Source organism: Oncorhynchus mykiss, chromosome 13 (assembly GCF_057628025.1).
Source record: "Oncorhynchus mykiss isolate SJ-2025 chromosome 13, ASM5762802v1, whole genome shotgun sequence".
NCBI classification, from domain to species: Eukaryota; Metazoa; Chordata; class Actinopteri; order Salmoniformes; family Salmonidae; genus Oncorhynchus; species Oncorhynchus mykiss.
Window position 1 is genome coordinate 35,368,036 of NC_143034.1, and position 16,974 is coordinate 35,385,009.

Genomic DNA, 16,974 nt, shown 5'->3' on the forward strand with positions numbered 1-16,974 from the left:
AGGTTAAAATTAACCTTTCAAAGAGAAGCATGTGTTGATTGTTTTAAATTGTCACTCATTATACACAAATCAAACTTTACACCCACTACATATTTTTATTGAACCATACTTCTGACATGGATCATTTTGACCCCAGAGGCATATCTTTTATCATAGCCAACATGTGGTTTATTCACTTCTTCAAATTTTTCATGTCTTTGTCAATCAACTTGTTCTTAATAAATCTAAATCATGATTTAGTGTCTCTATATCAATATGGACTTTTAACAAATTCAAATCCTTTGGAGTAATTTTGACCTCAACCAAAAGCACCTTTGATAAATAGGAAGTTTATTTCAAATCAAAATCACATTTTATTGAGGCGGTGACAAACAAGACCAGGCCAGTAAATCTAATACTTTTAGTCATGCATGTGGTCGTTCAGTGGTTATAAGTAACATCTCTGGCCATGCTGGCAGGGTCTGAATCAAACCTAATGTCCATTGGAATTGATCTGTTTGATCCAGTTGTTTGTTTCAGTTTTCAGTTGTTGAATCCTTTAACTTATTGATGATTTCAAAATTTTTCATTTTCAACAAATTAACTGGGTTGGTTGAAAAGTGATACTACATACGATGCACTATTTTGACATAGTAGAAGATATTCTGAATTTATACTGTTTTTCATACTATGATGGACCAAGATATGCTTTTGCACATATTTGTTCATTGGTTTAGCAAGAGTCTGTTGATTGGTCAGTCATTGGGTTCATTTCTTTTGCAATATGTTCAAATCAAATCAAGCTTTATTTATACAGCACATTTCAGACATGGATGCAACACAATGGCTTCACAGGAATAAATGTATAAAAAAACAATGAAAATAAACAGAAATATCTACTACACAACAAACATAAGAGGATCAAAAATAGAAGAATAACAACTGAAAGACTAATGAGCACCCTAAGGAAATGTCATTGATTACAATATTAACAATTGGATGCAACATCCAATTCTAACAAGACGGACAAGCCAGCACAGGTGTAACACATTCTGACTAACGAGGTGATACCAATCGGTTCGCCCTACGTGCTGTGGTGGAAATTCTACCCATAATCAACAATGAGAGGCTAAATTAATAATCAATCAAGGTTTTACTTTTATTAAGACTTGTTATAACAAGGAGGCTTGCTTCTGGGTTATATACTATCTCAAGATAGGTGCAACTTCAGAGATGACGTACAATGGTTCCAAACACCAACCCCACACATCCTGTGCCAGACCTTGGGCCCCAAATACAATCTCCCCCTAGGAGGAGGTGACCGGCGCACAGACACTGTGGAGACAAGTGATTGGTTCCCATTACTCACGCCATCCCTTCATATGGTTTGCAATAAACACACAGTTCACGTATGGATTTTTTTTCCTTCAGATCTCCTTTGCCTTACTATCTGCTGATATTCTGCATAGCAACCGTGACATGTGATCGATGCTCATATTCTGCCTAGCAACAGGGACATGTGATCGATACTGATATTCTGCCTAGCAACAGGGACATGTGATCGATGCTGATATTCTGCATAGCAACAGGGACATGTGACCAATGTTGATATTCTGCATAGCAATAGGGACATGTGATCGATAAGCCTGACATCTCCCCTCTCTGGACCCAAAGTGACTGAGGTCCATTTGAGGGGGGAAGTGCAGCTGCCAACACCAGAGTCAGAAAGGAGACATTCTAATAACAAGAGGTCAATAGTTCATATCAGCATATTCTGCAGGTAATACATCTTAACTATCTATGTTACTTTATTACTTAGTTAATTCTGATTTCTCCACCAGAATATTTCCCCCAAAACAGGCTCCAAAACAATAGCTCTGTTACTGGTGTGCAGGATATAACCTTTACTCTGTGGAGGATCAAGAGGAACCAGTCAGTTTCTATCATATTCTTGGCTGAGTGTCCGAACATCATGGGTTCATTCTACACACCCAGAACAGTTAGAATCGGATGGGGCCACAGTGTCTCCTGACCCCTCATGTCTCAGCCTCCAGTATTTATGCTGCAGTAGTTTATGTTTCGGGGGGCTAGGATCAGTTTGTTATATCTGGAGTATTTCTCCTGTCTTATCCGGTGTCCTGTGTGAATTTAAGCATGCTCCCTCTAATTCTCTTTTGCTCTCTCGGAGGACCTGAACCCTAGGACCATGCCTCAAGACTACCTGGCATGATGACTCCTTGCTGTCCCCAGTCCACCTGGCCGTGCTGCTGCTCCAGTTTCAACTGTTCTGCCTGTGGCTATGGAACCCTGACCTGTTCACCGGACATGCTACCTGTCCCAAACCTGCTGTTTTCAACTCTCTAGAGACAGCAGGAGCGGTAGAGATACTCTCAATGATCGGCTATGAAAAGCCAACTGACATTTACTCCTGAGGTGCTGACCTGTTGCACCCTCGACAACTACTTTAATTATTATTTGACCATGCTGGTCATTTATGAACATTTGAACATCTTGGCCATGTTCTGTTATAATCTCCACCCGGCCCAGCCAGAAGAGGACTGGCCACCCTTCATAGCCTGGTTCCTCTCTAGGTTTCTTCCAAGGTTTTGGCCTTTCTAGGGAGTTTTTCCTAGCTACCGTGCTTCTACACCTGTATTGCTTGCTGTTTCGGGTTTTAGGCTGGGTTTCTGTACAGCACTTTGCTATGTAAGAAGGGCTACATAAATAAAATTTGATTTGAGTTAGAACAGGCCTATATCAACACACTTTTCTATGTTATAGGAGTTAGGTTCTTTACCAATCTCAAGCCCAATGCCTCGGCTTAAAGAATTATATTTTACTACACAGGCATTAGTAAGGTTTAACAGAAAATTCCCTCACAGTGCTAACGAGCTAAAGTCCAACCTCAAAACATGAATGGAAAAACCAAAGCCTGTAACACCTTCCCCCTTAAGACAACAAATATATCCTATATTTTTGTTGGGCAGATTCTCATCACCAACAGAAAACAACATCCATTTCATATCAATATCAACTAAAAAGCTTAATCTTCACCAATATAAACATGGTGTCTACTGGCTGTCAACAACTAAAAAACAAGAAAAAACACATCTAAATAATAATATACAATCATATTAGTTCTCTCCTTTTTCTTTCTAGAATCCTAAAACTAATTTTGAAATTATAATCAACCACAATGCTTCACCTTCCACAATATGAACATGATGTCGACTGGCTGTCAACAATTAAAAAAATGTTTTTCCCCCACTAACTTCTAGAACTCACTAGCTTCTAGAACCAAACAACACATCTCCAATAGGGAAAAATGTGCAGACAAAATATACTGTGATCCATGGTAACGCACTGGCTAAACGCAAAACACAAACATTTTGAGTGCCCACCCGTGAGACAATCAGCAAGTTTTCCTTAAAACGAACATGTCTGATTTCAAGAGGAAACTCCGGCAATATCCGTAGTAATTTTCCACCTCACTGCGGAGCCTCTCTCTCTTTTCAGGGTTCACTTGATAGGCGTGTTGTTGGATCGGGGACCAGTGCCAAATGTCATGCTCTAGTACATTTGGGTTGGCACATCTGAGAATGAACCCTGATATTCTAAAAGCAGGGCAACAATGTCAATATATTTGTACCCAAAAATGGTCAGCTGGTCGTATAAATAATTATGATAGTTAAGATTACTAAATGTTACATGAATTGTAAATATGAAATATCAAAACCAAATGTACATTAATATGTATTGGCAATAATTCACTTACTACAAAAATCTGCAACAATCATATTACTTGAATTTTGTTAAACAAGCTCCTTATAAACAGCACAAACACCAGAAACGCTGTTGTTTTGACAAGTAGCAATAAATCACTGAAATCGATTAGGGGGGAAAGTAGGTTGTACGTGATGTTGAAACTAACACAGCTAAAAAAAACATATGGAAATGGGAGATATCTTTTACCTCACTGGTTAGAGGACAACCTGCAGAAGACAGTCAGCTACATTTTGGAGTGATGCATTTAAATGTAGGGGTCGCTAAACAAAGGAACGCAACACTTATTTTTCATCACTCATCAATATCATGTTGAAATCAATTGCGTGAGAGTTGGGAGATAAGGTTGCACGTCCTGTTAAAACTAACAGCTCAAAAACCACACGGAATCTAGGAGTAATGTGTACATCCCTGGTTAGAGGACAATTTGTATAAAACAGATCTCTACATTTTGAAGTGTTGCATTTTGATTCAAGTGGGTAACCAACATGGTAAGTGTTACACAGCTCTTTTTGTGTCAGTCACTTTTTGTTAAATCACATAAATAGTACTCTTTCAAAATCAGAGCCTGGATTTTCCCCCTGAGCCTAATATCCATATCAGGCTGAAATCAATAGAACACGGGGCAAACGATTAGGAATCTAGATTGTGACATAATTAAAACTATTCTTCTACAATGTTAAAGCTTTCTACATTGTGACATTATTTCATTAACATCATGAAACAACTCCTTCATGTATGTATTTTCTGATGTTTGATCAGAGATCTTTTATCAGAGTATCTTCTGTCACATTGCGCACAGCTATGAGGTTTCTCTCCTGTGTGTGTTCTCTGGTGTACAATAAGACGGCTAGATGTAACAAAACTCTTCTCACATTGATCACAGCTATAAGGTTTCTCTCCTGTGTGTGTTCTCTGGTGTACAATAAGACTGCTAGATGAAGTAAAACTCTTCCCACATTGATCACAGCTATAAGGTTTCTCTCCTGTGTGTGTTCTCTGGTGGGATACCAGGTTGCTTGACTGAGTAAAACTCTTCCCACATTGAGTACAGCTATACGATTTCTCTCCTGTGTGTTTTCTCTGATGTGATAACAGGCTGCATAGGTGAGTAAAACACTTCCCACATTGAGTACAGCTATAAGGTTTCTCTCCTGTGTGTGTTCTCTGGTGTACAATCCGATGGCTAGATGTAGTAAAACTCTTCCCACATTGATCACAGCAATAAGGTTTATCTCCTGTGTGTGTTCTCTGGTGTGATAACAGGGTGCTTGACTGAGTAAAACTCTTCCCACATTGAGTACAGCTATAAGATTTCTCCCCTGTGTGTTTTCTCTGGTGTGATAACAGGTTGCTTGACTGAGTAAAACTCTTCCCACATTGAGTACAGCTGTACGGTTTCTCTCCTGTATGTGTTCTCTGGTGTATAATCAGATAACTAGATAGAGTAAAACTCTTCCCACATTGATCACAGCTGTAAGGTTTCTCTCCAGTGTGAATTCTCATGTGTACTTTTAGTGATTTTAATCTTAAGTAACTCTTCCCACAATCAAAACAGTGGTGAGATTTCTCTCCAGTGTGAATTCTCAGGTGTACTTTTAGTGAATTTGATCTTGAGAAACTTTTCCCGCAGTCAGAGCAGCAGTATGGTTTCTCTCCTGTGTGTACTCGTTGATGTATTTTAAGATCTGATGAAGATTTGCAACGTTTCCCACAGTCAGAGCAGCAAATAGATTTCTTCCTAGCGGGTCTCTGCTGGTGTTTCTTGAGGTGTTCTGATGTGGAGAGACTCTGCTCTGCCTCGTCAGCATCATGTTGTTGTTGAGGCTCCCCAGAGGATCCATGATAGTCCCGTCTCTCTCCTGTATGAACAACAAGTCAGACAGGTGGTTTAAGGCCCACAACAGCAGAAATCCACTGTAAAAGGTGATGCCAATAGCGTAGCCATGATGTTGTACAAACAATTGACGTCTGTAATGAATGTTACAATTATTTGACAATTGTCTTAAGACAGTCAAGTCAGAAACTACAGTAAAATGTTGTCTTGTTTTCACAATTTGGTTGCAGAAACTCCTCCCTGCTAATGAGGAAACCGCTGGTTATGGATGTAGTATATCTGGTAATGAGGAAACCACTAGTTATGGATGTAGTATATCTGGTAATGAGGAAACCACTAGTTATGGATGTAGTATATCTGGTAATGAGGAAACCACTAGTTATGGATGTAGTATATCTGGTAATGAGGAAACCACTAGTTATGGATGTAGTATATCTGGTAATGAGGAAACCACTAGTTATGGATGTAGTATATCTGGTAATGAGGAAACCGCTAGTTATGGATGTAGTATATCTGGTAATGAGGAAACCACTAGTTATGGATGTAGTATATCTGGTAATGAGGAAACAGCTAGTTATGGATGTAGTATATCTGCTAATGAGGAAACCGCTGGTTATGGATGTAGTATATCTGCCTAGTTATACCAATACCATAGACATACAGTAGGACCCATAACTTCACCTAACAACAATATAGACCTACCTTGGACTATATATCATTTAATATTTCAGGTGAAACGTGGAAACTAAAATGTCTTTGTCTTGACATTTCATAACCTGATCACCAAATAAATAAATAAATAAATAAATAAATAAATAAATAAATAAATAAATATATATATATATATATATATATATAAAAAATTGTATTTGTAATAATGACAATTACAACAATACTGAATGAACACTTATTTTAACTTAATATAATACATCAATAAAATAAATAATGAAACATGTTCAATTTGGTTTAAATAATGCAAAAACATAGTGTTGGAGAAGAAAGTAATAGTGCAATATGTGCCATGTAAAAAAGCTAACGTTTCAGTTCCTTGCTCAGAACATGATGAGTCTTCAATATTCCCAGGTATATTCCCAATATTCCCAGGTAAGACGTTTTAGGTTGTAGTTATTATAGGACTATTTCTCTCTATACCATTTGGATTTCATATAGCTTTGACTATTGGATGTTCTAATAGGTACTTTGGTATTGCCAGCCTAATCTTGGGAGTTGATAGGCTTGAAGTCATAAACAACGCAATGCTTGAAGCATTGCGAAGAGCTGCCTGCAAACGCAGTAAAGTGCTGTTTGAATGAATGCTTACGAGCCTAATGCTGCCTACCACCGCTCAAGTCAGACTGCTCTATCATTGACTTAATTATAATATAACACACAGAAACAAGAGCCGTAGGTCATTAATATGGTCAAATACGGAAACTATAATTTTGAAAACAAGACGTTTATTCTTTCAGTGAAATACGAACCGTTCCGTATTTTATCTAACGGGTGGCATCCATAAGTCTAAATATTGCTGTTACATTGCACAACCGTCAATGTTATGTCATACTTATGCAAAATTCTGGCAAATTAGTTCACAACGAGCCAGGCAGCCCAAACTGTTGCATATACCCTGACTCTGCGTGCAATGAACGCAAGAGAAGTGACACAATTTCCCTAGTTTAATATTGCCTGGTAACATGAATTTCTTTTAACTAAATATTCAGGTTTAAAAAAAAATATTCTTCTGTGCATTGATTTTAAGAAAGGCATTGATGTTTATGGTTAGGTACATTCGTGCAACAATTTTTTTTCCTTCGCAAATGCGCTTTTGTTAAATCGTCCCCCGTTTGGCGTTGTTGGCTGTCTTTGTTAGGAAGAAATGGTCTTCACACAGTTCGCAACGAGCCAGCTGGCCCAAACTGCTGCAGATACCCTGACTCTGTTAAACAGAATGCAAGAGAAGTGACCCAATTACCCTAGTTAAAATAAATTAATGTCAGCAGGCAATATTAACTAAATATGCAGGATTAAAAATATAAATCTGTGTTTTGATTTTAAGAAAGGCATTGATGTTTATGGTTAGGTAGGTACACATTGGTCAACGACTGTGCTTTATTTGCAAATGCGCTTGTTAAATCACCCATTTGGCGAAGTAGGCTGTGATTCAATGATAAATTAACAGGCAACGCATTGATTATACAGTGCCTTGCGAAAGTATTCGGCCCCCTTGAACTTTGCGACCTTTTGCCACGTTTCAGGCTTCAAACATAAAGATATAAAACTGTATTTTTTTGTGAAGAATCAACAAGTGGGACACAATCATGAAGTGGAACGACATTTATTGGATATTTAAAACTTTTTTAACAAATCAAAAACTGAAAAATTGGGCGTGCAAAATTATTCAGCCCCTTTACTTTCAGTGCAGCAAACTCTCTCCAGAAGTTCAGTGAGGATCTCTGAATGATCCAATGTTGACCTAAATGACTAATGATGATAAGTACAATCCACCTGTGTGTAATCAAGTCTCCGTATAAATGCACCTGCACTGTGATAGTCTCAGAGGTCCGTTAAAAGCGCAGAGAGCATCATGAAGAACAAGGAACACACCAGGCAGGTCCGAGATACTGTTGTGAAGAAGTTTAAAGCCAGATTTGGATACAAAAATATTTCCCAAGCTTTAAACATCCCAAGGAGCACTGTGCAAGCGATAATATTGAAATGGAAGGAGTATCAGACCACTGCAAATCTACCAAGACCTGGCCGTCCCTCTAAACTTTCAGCTCATACAAGGAGAAGACTGATCAGAGATGCAGCCAAGAGGCCCATGATCACTCTGGATGAACTGCAGAGATCTACAGCTGAGGTGGGAGACTCTGTCCATAGGACAACAATCAGTCGTATATTGCACAAATCTGGCCTTTATGGAAGAGTGGCAAGAAGAAAGCAATTTTTTAAAGATATCCATAAAAAGTGTTGTTTAAAGTTTACCACAAGCCACCTGGGAGACACACCAAACATGTGGAAGAAGGTGCTCTGGTCAGATGAAACCAAAATTGAACTTTTTGGCAACAATGCAAAACATTATGTTTGGTGTAAAAGCAACACAGCTCATCACCCTGAACACACCATCCCCACTGTCAAACATGGTGGTAGCAGAATCATGGTTTGGGCTTGCTTTTCTTCAGCAGGGACAGGGAAGATGGTTAAAATTGATGGGAAGGTGGATGGAGCCAAATACAGGACCATTCTGGAAGAAAACCTGATGGAGTCTGCAAAAGACCTGAGACTGGGACGGAGATTTGTCTTCCAACAAGACAATGATCCAAAACATAAAGCAAAATCTACAATGGAATGGTTCAAAAATAAACATATCCAGGTGTTAGAATGGCCAAGTCAAAGTCCAGACCTGAATCCAATCGAGAATCTGTGGAAAGAACTGAAAACTGCTGTTCACAAATGCTCTCCATCCAACCTCACTGAGCTCGAGCTGTTTTGCAAGGAGGAATGGGAAAAAATTTCAGTCTCTCGATGTGCAAAACTGATAGAGACATACCCCAAGCGACTTACAGCTGTAATCGCAGCAAAAGGTGGCGCTACAAAGTATTAACTTAAGGGGGCTGAATAATTTTGCACGCCCAATTTTTTAGTTTTTGATTTGTTAAAAGTTTGAAATATCCAATAAATGTCGTTCCACTTCATGATTGTGTCCCACTTGTTGTTGATTCTTCACAAAAAAATACAGTTTTATATCTTTACGTTTGAAGGCTGAAATGTGGCAAAAGGTCGCAAAGTTCAAGGGGGCCGAATACTTTCGCAAGGCACTGTATGCAGTGCAGGACAAGCTAGATAAACTAGTAATATCATCAACCATGTGTAGTTAACTAGTGATTATGTTCAGATTGATTGTTTTTTATAAGATACGCTTAATGCTAGCACCTTACCTTGGCTCCTTGCTGCACTCACATAACAGGTATTCAGCCTGCCACCAGTCTCCTCGTGGAGTGCAATGTAAACGGCCATTCCGATTAATCTGTCGACCTCTACTCTGCACATTATGAGCAAAGTATCTCTGTGTTGAAACAGACTAACGAGACCCTACTGTATATCAAGCATTCAATAACACATTATAAACATCAATTTGTTAAGGATGTTGGATCCAACGTGGAGCACGGCATAACTGTCTTTACCAGAGTAATGAATGAAGAAGCACTTTGGTTGTTGTTGCATGTCATGATGTTTGTCATGTGACTGGCATTCAGAAAATGATTTCCTGGATCAGCTGATGATAGTTGAACATGTGACTGACTATAACTAAACAGCTACAGCATTAAGAATTATGTGTAAATATTGAAGAACCGCGTTAAAGACAGTATCCATTTGGGTGTTTTGAATCAACTTAAGGTGACTCTCGGATTTAGCAAACTCTGAAATGATTTAGTATTTCTGTGCTCATGAAAACTGTTTTCCCAGCGTAACATAAGGAGACACTAAATGTTAAGTAGGTAGGGAGCATTTCAGAGATCTGAATACAAAAAAAACTGTCTGACAGCAAGATCCAGTATTTAAGTTTAATATATGACAAGCTTAACGTTATGACCATAACTACTGTTCCCTGAAGGAGGGAAACGAGGTACAACATACTATTTTAAATCCACGCCTCGCTGGAAGCCCGGCCTTCCACAGGTGATGAGCGTGAGGCTCGGATTTATTCCTTAAATGTAATACCTCTCTTCACCAACCCAGGAATTGGCGGGCCAATCGGGTGTTGTAACTCGTTCATAACTGACACGAAGATCAGTAGAAATGGTAAGATACTCCAAATGGAGAAAGGAAAAAATGTGCAGACTTTACCGAGGAGCATAATGTCAGATTTTAGGAAGGCCAGCAGCAGGTCGGTTGATTATTTCCTTCTGGTTATACTGATCTCTGGCTTCTTCAAGTCATTTGTGTTAATTATTTAATCAAACGCTTGAAGTATCAGTTCAGTTCAAGATCCGCACAAACAGTTGATTTGATTCAACACATAGTTGAGTTGATTAAACACATGGGGTGCGTCTATATGAAAAATCACACGTAATAACATTTCAACCAATCAATTGGTAGAAAGAACATACAACATACATGCATTCAGACCCCTTCCCCTTTTACACATTTTGTTACGTTACAGCCTTATTCTAAAATGGATTACTTTTTTTTTTTAAACGATCAATCTTCAGACAATACCTCATAATGATATCACAATACCCCAAAAAGTGAGAAAAAAGTTTAGAAATGCTTGTATACCAGTGGTTCTATCACTGTTGGTCATGCCAGTAGGCTACAGTAGGTTGCAGCTCTCTAGGTCATGCCAGTAAGTTGTAACTCTCTAGGTCATGCCAGTAGGTTACAGTAGGTTGTATCTATCTAGGACATGCCAGTAGGCAACAGTAGGGAGTATCTCTCTAGGTCATGCCAGTAGGTTACAGTAGGTTGTATCTCTCTAGGTCATGGCAGTAGGTTACAGTAGGTTGTATCTCTCTAGGTCATGCCAGTAGGTTGTATCGCTCTAGGTCATGCCAGTAGGTTACAGTTGTATCCAATAGGTTGTATCTCTCTAGGTCATGCCAGTAAGTTACAGTAGGTTGTATCGCTCTAGGTCATGGCAGTAGGCTACAGTAGGTTGTATCTATCTAGGACATGCCAGTAGGTTACAGTAGGGTGTATCTCTAGGTCATGCCAGTAGACTACAGTAGGTTGTATCTCTAGGTCATGCCAGTAGACTACAGTAGGTTTGTATCTCTCTAGGCCATGACAGTAGGCTACAGTAGGTTGTAACTCTCTAGGTCATGCCAGTAGGTTACAGTTGGTTGTATATCTCTAGGTCATGCAAGTAGGTTACAGTAGGTTGTATCACTCTCAGTCATGCCAGTAGGTTACAGTAGGTTGTATCTCTCTAGGTCATGCCAGTAGGTTACAGTTGTATCCAGGTGGTTGTATCTCTTTAGGTCATGCCAGTAGGCTACAGTAGGTTGTAACTCTCTAGGCCATGCCAGTAGGCTACAGTAGGTTGTAACTCTCTAGGTCATGCCAGTAGGTTACATCTCTCTAGGTCATGCCAGAAGGTTGTACCTCTCTAGGTCATGTCAGTGGGTTACAGTAGGTTGTATCTCTCTAGGTCATGCCAGTAGGTTGTATCTCTCTAGGTCATGCCAGTAGGTTACAGTTGGTTGTATCTCTCTAGGTCATGCCAGTAGGTTACAGTTGGTTGTATCTCTCTAGGTCATGCCAGTAGGTTACAGTAGGTTGTAAATCTCTAGGTCATGCCAGTAGACTACAGTAGGTGGCCAGGCTAGGGTAGGTTGTATCTCTCTAGGTCATGCCAGTAGGTTACAGTAGGTTGTATCTCTCTAGGTCATGCCAGTAGGCTACAGTAGGTTGTAACTCTCTAGGTCATGCCAGTAGGTTACAGTAGGTTGTATCTCTCTAGGTAATGCCAGTAGGCTACGGTAGATTGTAACTCTCTAGGTCATGTCAGTAGGTTACAGTAGGTTGCAATTATCTAGATCATGCCAGTAGGCTAGGGTAGGTTGTATCTCTCAAAGTCATGCCAGTAGGTTGTAACTATCTAGGTCATGCCAGTAGGTTACAGTAGGTTTTATATCTAGGTCATGCCAGTAGACTACAGTAGGTTGTATCCAAGTGGTTTTATCCCTCTAGGTCATGCCAGTAGGTTACAGTAGGTTTTATATCTAGGTCATGCCAGTAGACTACAGTAGGTTGTATCCAAGTGGTTTTATCCCTCTAGGTCATGCCATTAGGTTAGTGTTGGTTGTATCTCTCTAGGTCATGCCAGTAGGTTACAGTTGGTTGTATCTCTCTAGGTCATGCCAGTATGTTACAGTTGGTTGTATCTTTCTAGGTCATGCCAGTAGGTTACAGTAGGTTGTATCCAAGAGGTTTTATCTCTGTAGGTCATGCCATTAGGCTACAGTAGGTTGTATATATCTAGGACATGCCAGTAGGCAACAGTAGGGTGTATCTCTCTAGGTCATGCCAGTAGGTTACAGTAGGTTGTATCTCTCTAGGTCATGGCAGTAGGTTGTATCTCTCTAGGTCATGCCAGTAGGTTACAGTAGGTTGTATCTCTCTAGGTCATGGCAGTAGGTTACAGTAGGTTGTATCTCTCTAGGTCATGGCAGTAGGTTCAGTAGGTTGTATCTCTCTAGGTCATGCCAGTAGGTTGTATCTCTCTAGGTCATGCCAGTAGGTTACAGTTGGTTGTATCTCTCTAGGTAATGCCAGTAGGCTACGGTAGATTGTAACTCTCTAGGTCATGTCAGTAGGTTACAGTAGGTTGCAATTATCTAGATCATGCCAGTAGGCTAGGGTAGGTTGTATCTCTCAAAGTCATGCCAGTAGGTTGTAACTATCTAGGTCATGCCAGTAGGTTACAGTAGGTTTTATATCTAGGTCATGCCAGTAGACTACAGTAGGTTGTATCCAAGTGGTTTTATCCCTCTAGGTCATGCCAGTAGGTTACAGTAGGTTTTATATCTAGGTCATGCCAGTAGACTACAGTAGGTTGTATCCAAGTGGTTTTATCCCTCTAGGTCATGCCATTAGGTTAGTGTTGGTTGTATCTCTCTAGGTCATGCCAGTAGGTTACAGTTGGTTGTATCTCTCTAGGTCATGCCAGTATGTTACAGTTGGTTGTATCTTTCTAGGTCATGCCAGTAGGTTACAGTAGGTTGTATCCAAGAGGTTTTATCTCTGTAGGTCATGCCATTAGGCTACAGTAGGTTGTATATATCTAGGACATGCCAGTAGGCAACAGTAGGGTGTATCTCTCTAGGTCATGCCAGTAGGTTACAGTAGGTTGTATCTCTCTAGGTCATGGCAGTAGGTTGTATCTCTCTAGGTCATGCCAGTAGGTTACAGTAGGTTGTATCTCTCTAGGTCATGGCAGTAGGTTACAGTAGGTTGTATCTCTCTAGGTCATGGCAGTAGGTTCAGTAGGTTGTATCTCTCTAGGTCATGCCAGTAGGTTACAGTAGGTTGTATCTCTCTAGCTCATGCCAGTAGGTTACATCTCTCTAGGTCATGCCAGTAGGTTACAGTAGGTTGTATCTATCTAGGACATGCCAGTAGGCAAAAGTAGGGTGTATCTCTCTAGGTCATGCCAGTAGATTACAGTAGGTTGTATCTCTCTAGGCCATGACAGTAGGCTACAGTAGGTTGTAACTCTCTAGGTCATGCCAGTAGGTTACAGTTGGTTGTATATCTCTAGGTCATGCAAGTAGGTTACAGTAGGTTGTATCACTCTCAGTCATGCCAGTAGGTTACAGTAGGTTGTATCTCTCTAGGTCATGCCAGTAGGTTACAGTTGTATCCAGGTGGTTGTATCTCTTTAGGTCATGCCAGTAGGCTACAGTAGGTTGTAACTCTCTAGGTCATGCCAGTAGGTTACATCTCTCTAGGTCATGCCAGAAGGTTGTACCTCTCTAGGTCATGCCAGTAGGTTACAGTTGGTTGTATCTCTCTAGGTCATGCCAGTAGGTTACAGTTGGTTGTATCTCTCTAGGTCATGCCAGTAGGTTACAGTAGGTTGTAACTCTCTAGGTCATGCCAGTAGACTACAGTAGGTGGCCAGGCTAGGGTAGGTTGTATCTCTCTAGGTCATGCCAGTAGGTTACAGTAGGTTGTATCTCTCTAGGTCATGCCAGTAGGCTACAGTAGGTTGTAACTCTCTAGGTCATGCCAGTAGGTTACAGTAGGTTGTATCTCTCTAGGTAATGCCAGTAGGCTACGGTAGATTGTAACTCTCTAGGTCATGTCAGTAGGGTACAGTAGGTTGCAATTATCTAGATCATGCCAGTAGGCTAGGGTAGGTTGTATCTCTCAAAGTCATGCCAGTAGGTTACAGTAGGTTGTAACTATCTAGGTCATGCCAGTAGGTTACAGTAGGTTTTATATCTAGGTCATGCCAGTAGACTACAGTAGGTTGTATCCAAGTGGTTTTATCCCTCTAGGTCATGCCAGTAGGTTACAGTAGGTTTTTATATCTAGGTCATGCCAGTAGACTACAGTAGGTTGTATCCAAGTGGTTTTATCCCTCTAGGTCATGCCATTAGGTTAGTGTTGGTTGTATCTCTCTAGGTCATGCCAGTAGGTTACAGTTGGTTGTATCTCTCTAGGTCATGCCAGTATGTTACAGTTGGTTGTATCTTTCTAGGTCATGCCAGTAGGTTACAGTAGGTTGTATCCAAGAGGTTTTATCTCTGTAGGTCATGCCATTAGGCTACAGTAGGTTGTATATATCTAGGACATGCCAGTAGGCAACAGTAGGGTGTATCTCTCTAGGTCATGCCAGTAGGTTACAGTAGGTTGTATCTCTCTAGGTCATGGCAGTAGGTTGTATCTCTCTAGGTCATGCCAGTAGGTTACAGTAGGTTGTATCTCTCTAGGTCATGGCAGTAGGTTACAGTAGGTTGTATCTCTCTAGGTCATGGCAGTAGGTTCAGTAGGTTGTATCTCTCTAGGTCATGCCAGTAGGTTACAGTAGGTTGTATCTCTCTAGCTCATGCCAGTAGGTTACATCTCTCTAGGTCATGCCAGTAGGTTACAGTAGGTTGTATCTATCTAGGACATGCCAGTAGGCAAAAGTAGGGTGTATCTCTCTAGGTCATGCCAGTAGATTACAGTAGGTTGTATCTCTCTAGGCCATGACAGTAGGCTACAGTAGGTTGTAACTCTCTAGGTCATGCCAGTAGGTTACAGTTGGTTGTATATCTCTAGGTCATGCAAGTAGGTTACAGTAGGTTGTATCACTCTCAGTCATGCCAGTAGGTTACAGTAGGTTGTATCTCTCTAGGTCATGCCAGTAGGTTACAGTTGTATCCAGGTGGTTGTATCTCTTTAGGTCATGCCAGTAGGCTACAGTAGGTTGTAACTCTCTAGGTCATGCCAGTAGGTTACATCTCTCTAGGTCATGCCAGAAGGTTGTACCTCTCTAGGTCATGTCAGTGGGTTACAGTAGGTTGTATCTCTCTAGGTCATGCCAGTAGGTTGTATCTCTCTAGGTCATGCCAGTAGGTTACAGTTGGTTGTATCTCTCTAGGTCATGCCAGTAGGTTACAGTTGGTTGTATCTCTCTAGGTCATGCCAGTAGGTTACAGTAGGTTGTATCTCTCTAGGTCATGCCAGTAGGTTACAGTAGGTTGTAACTCTCTAGGTCATGCCAGTAGGTTACAGTAGGTTGTATCTCTCTAGGTCATGCCAGTAGGCTACAGTAGGTTGTAACTCTCTAGGTCATGCCAGTAGGTTACAGTAGGTTGTATCTCTCTAGGTAATGCCAGTAGGCTACGGTAGATTGTAACTCTCTAGGTCATGTCAGTAGGTTACAGTAGGTTGCAATTATCTAGATCATGCCAGTAGGCTAGGGTAGGTTTTATATCTAGGTCATGCCAGTAGACTACAGTAGGTTGTATCCAAGTGGTTTTATCCCTCTAGGTCATGCCATTAGGTTAGTGTTGGTTGTATCTCTCTAAGTCATGCCAGTAGGTTACAGTTGGTTGTATCTCTCTAGGTCATGCCAGTAGGTTACAGTAGGGTGTATCTCTAGGTCATGCCAGTAGACTACAGTAGGTTGTATCTCTAGGTCATGCCAGTAGACTACAGTAGGTTTGTATCTCTCTAGGCCATGACAGTAGGCTACAGTAGGTTGTAACTCTCTAGGTCATGCCAGTAGGTTACAGTTGGTTGTATATCTCTAGGTCATGCAAGTAGGTTACAGTAGGTTGTATCACTCTCAGTCATGCCAGTAGGTTACAGTAGGTTGTATCTCTCTAGGTCATGCCAGTAGGTTACAGTTGTATCCAGGTGGTTGTATCTCTTTAGGTCATGCCAGTAGGCTACAGTAGGTTGTAACTCTCTAGGCCATGCCAGTAGGCTATAGTAGGTTGTAACTCTCTAGGTCATGCCAGTAGGTTACATCTCTCTAGGTCATGCCAGTAGGTTACATCTCTCTAGGTCATGCCAGAAGGTTGTACCTCTCTAGGTCATGTCAGTGGGTTACAGTAGGTTGTATCTCTCTAGGTCATGCCAGTAGGTTGTATCTCTCTAGGTCATGCCAGTAGGTTACAGTTGGTTGTATCTCTCTAGGTCATGCCAGTAGGTTACAGTTGGTTGTATCTCTCTAGGTCATGCCAGTAGGTTACAGTTGGTTGTATCTCTCTAGGTCATGCCAGTAGGTTACAGTAGGTTGTAACTCTCTAGGTCATGCCAATAGACTACAGTAGGTGGCCAGGCTAGGGTAGGTTGTATCTCTCTAGGTCATGCCAGTAGGTTACAGTAGGTTGTATCTCTCTAGGTCATGCCAGTAGGCTACAGTAGGTTGTAAC

At 40.7% G+C, this 16,974-nt stretch overlaps 2 protein-coding genes across 2 annotated transcripts in view; one reads left to right on the forward strand and one right to left on the reverse strand.

The window, feature by feature from the left end:
• Positions 1-16,974, forward strand: part of LOC110487364 (uncharacterized) — a 102,551-nt gene that overhangs the window by 24,466 nt on the left and 61,111 nt on the right. The window lies entirely within an intron of this gene.
• The window catches only part of LOC149978846 (uncharacterized), a 47,268-nt gene continuing 31,024 nt past the window's right edge, over positions 731-16,974 (reverse strand). The window contains exon 2 of the mRNA XM_036942372.2: positions 731-5,624. Within this exon, the coding sequence (XP_036798267.1) occupies positions 4,495-5,624 (1,130 nt within the window). The 3' untranslated portion in view covers positions 731-4,494. The remainder of the gene's footprint in view (positions 5,625-16,974) is intronic.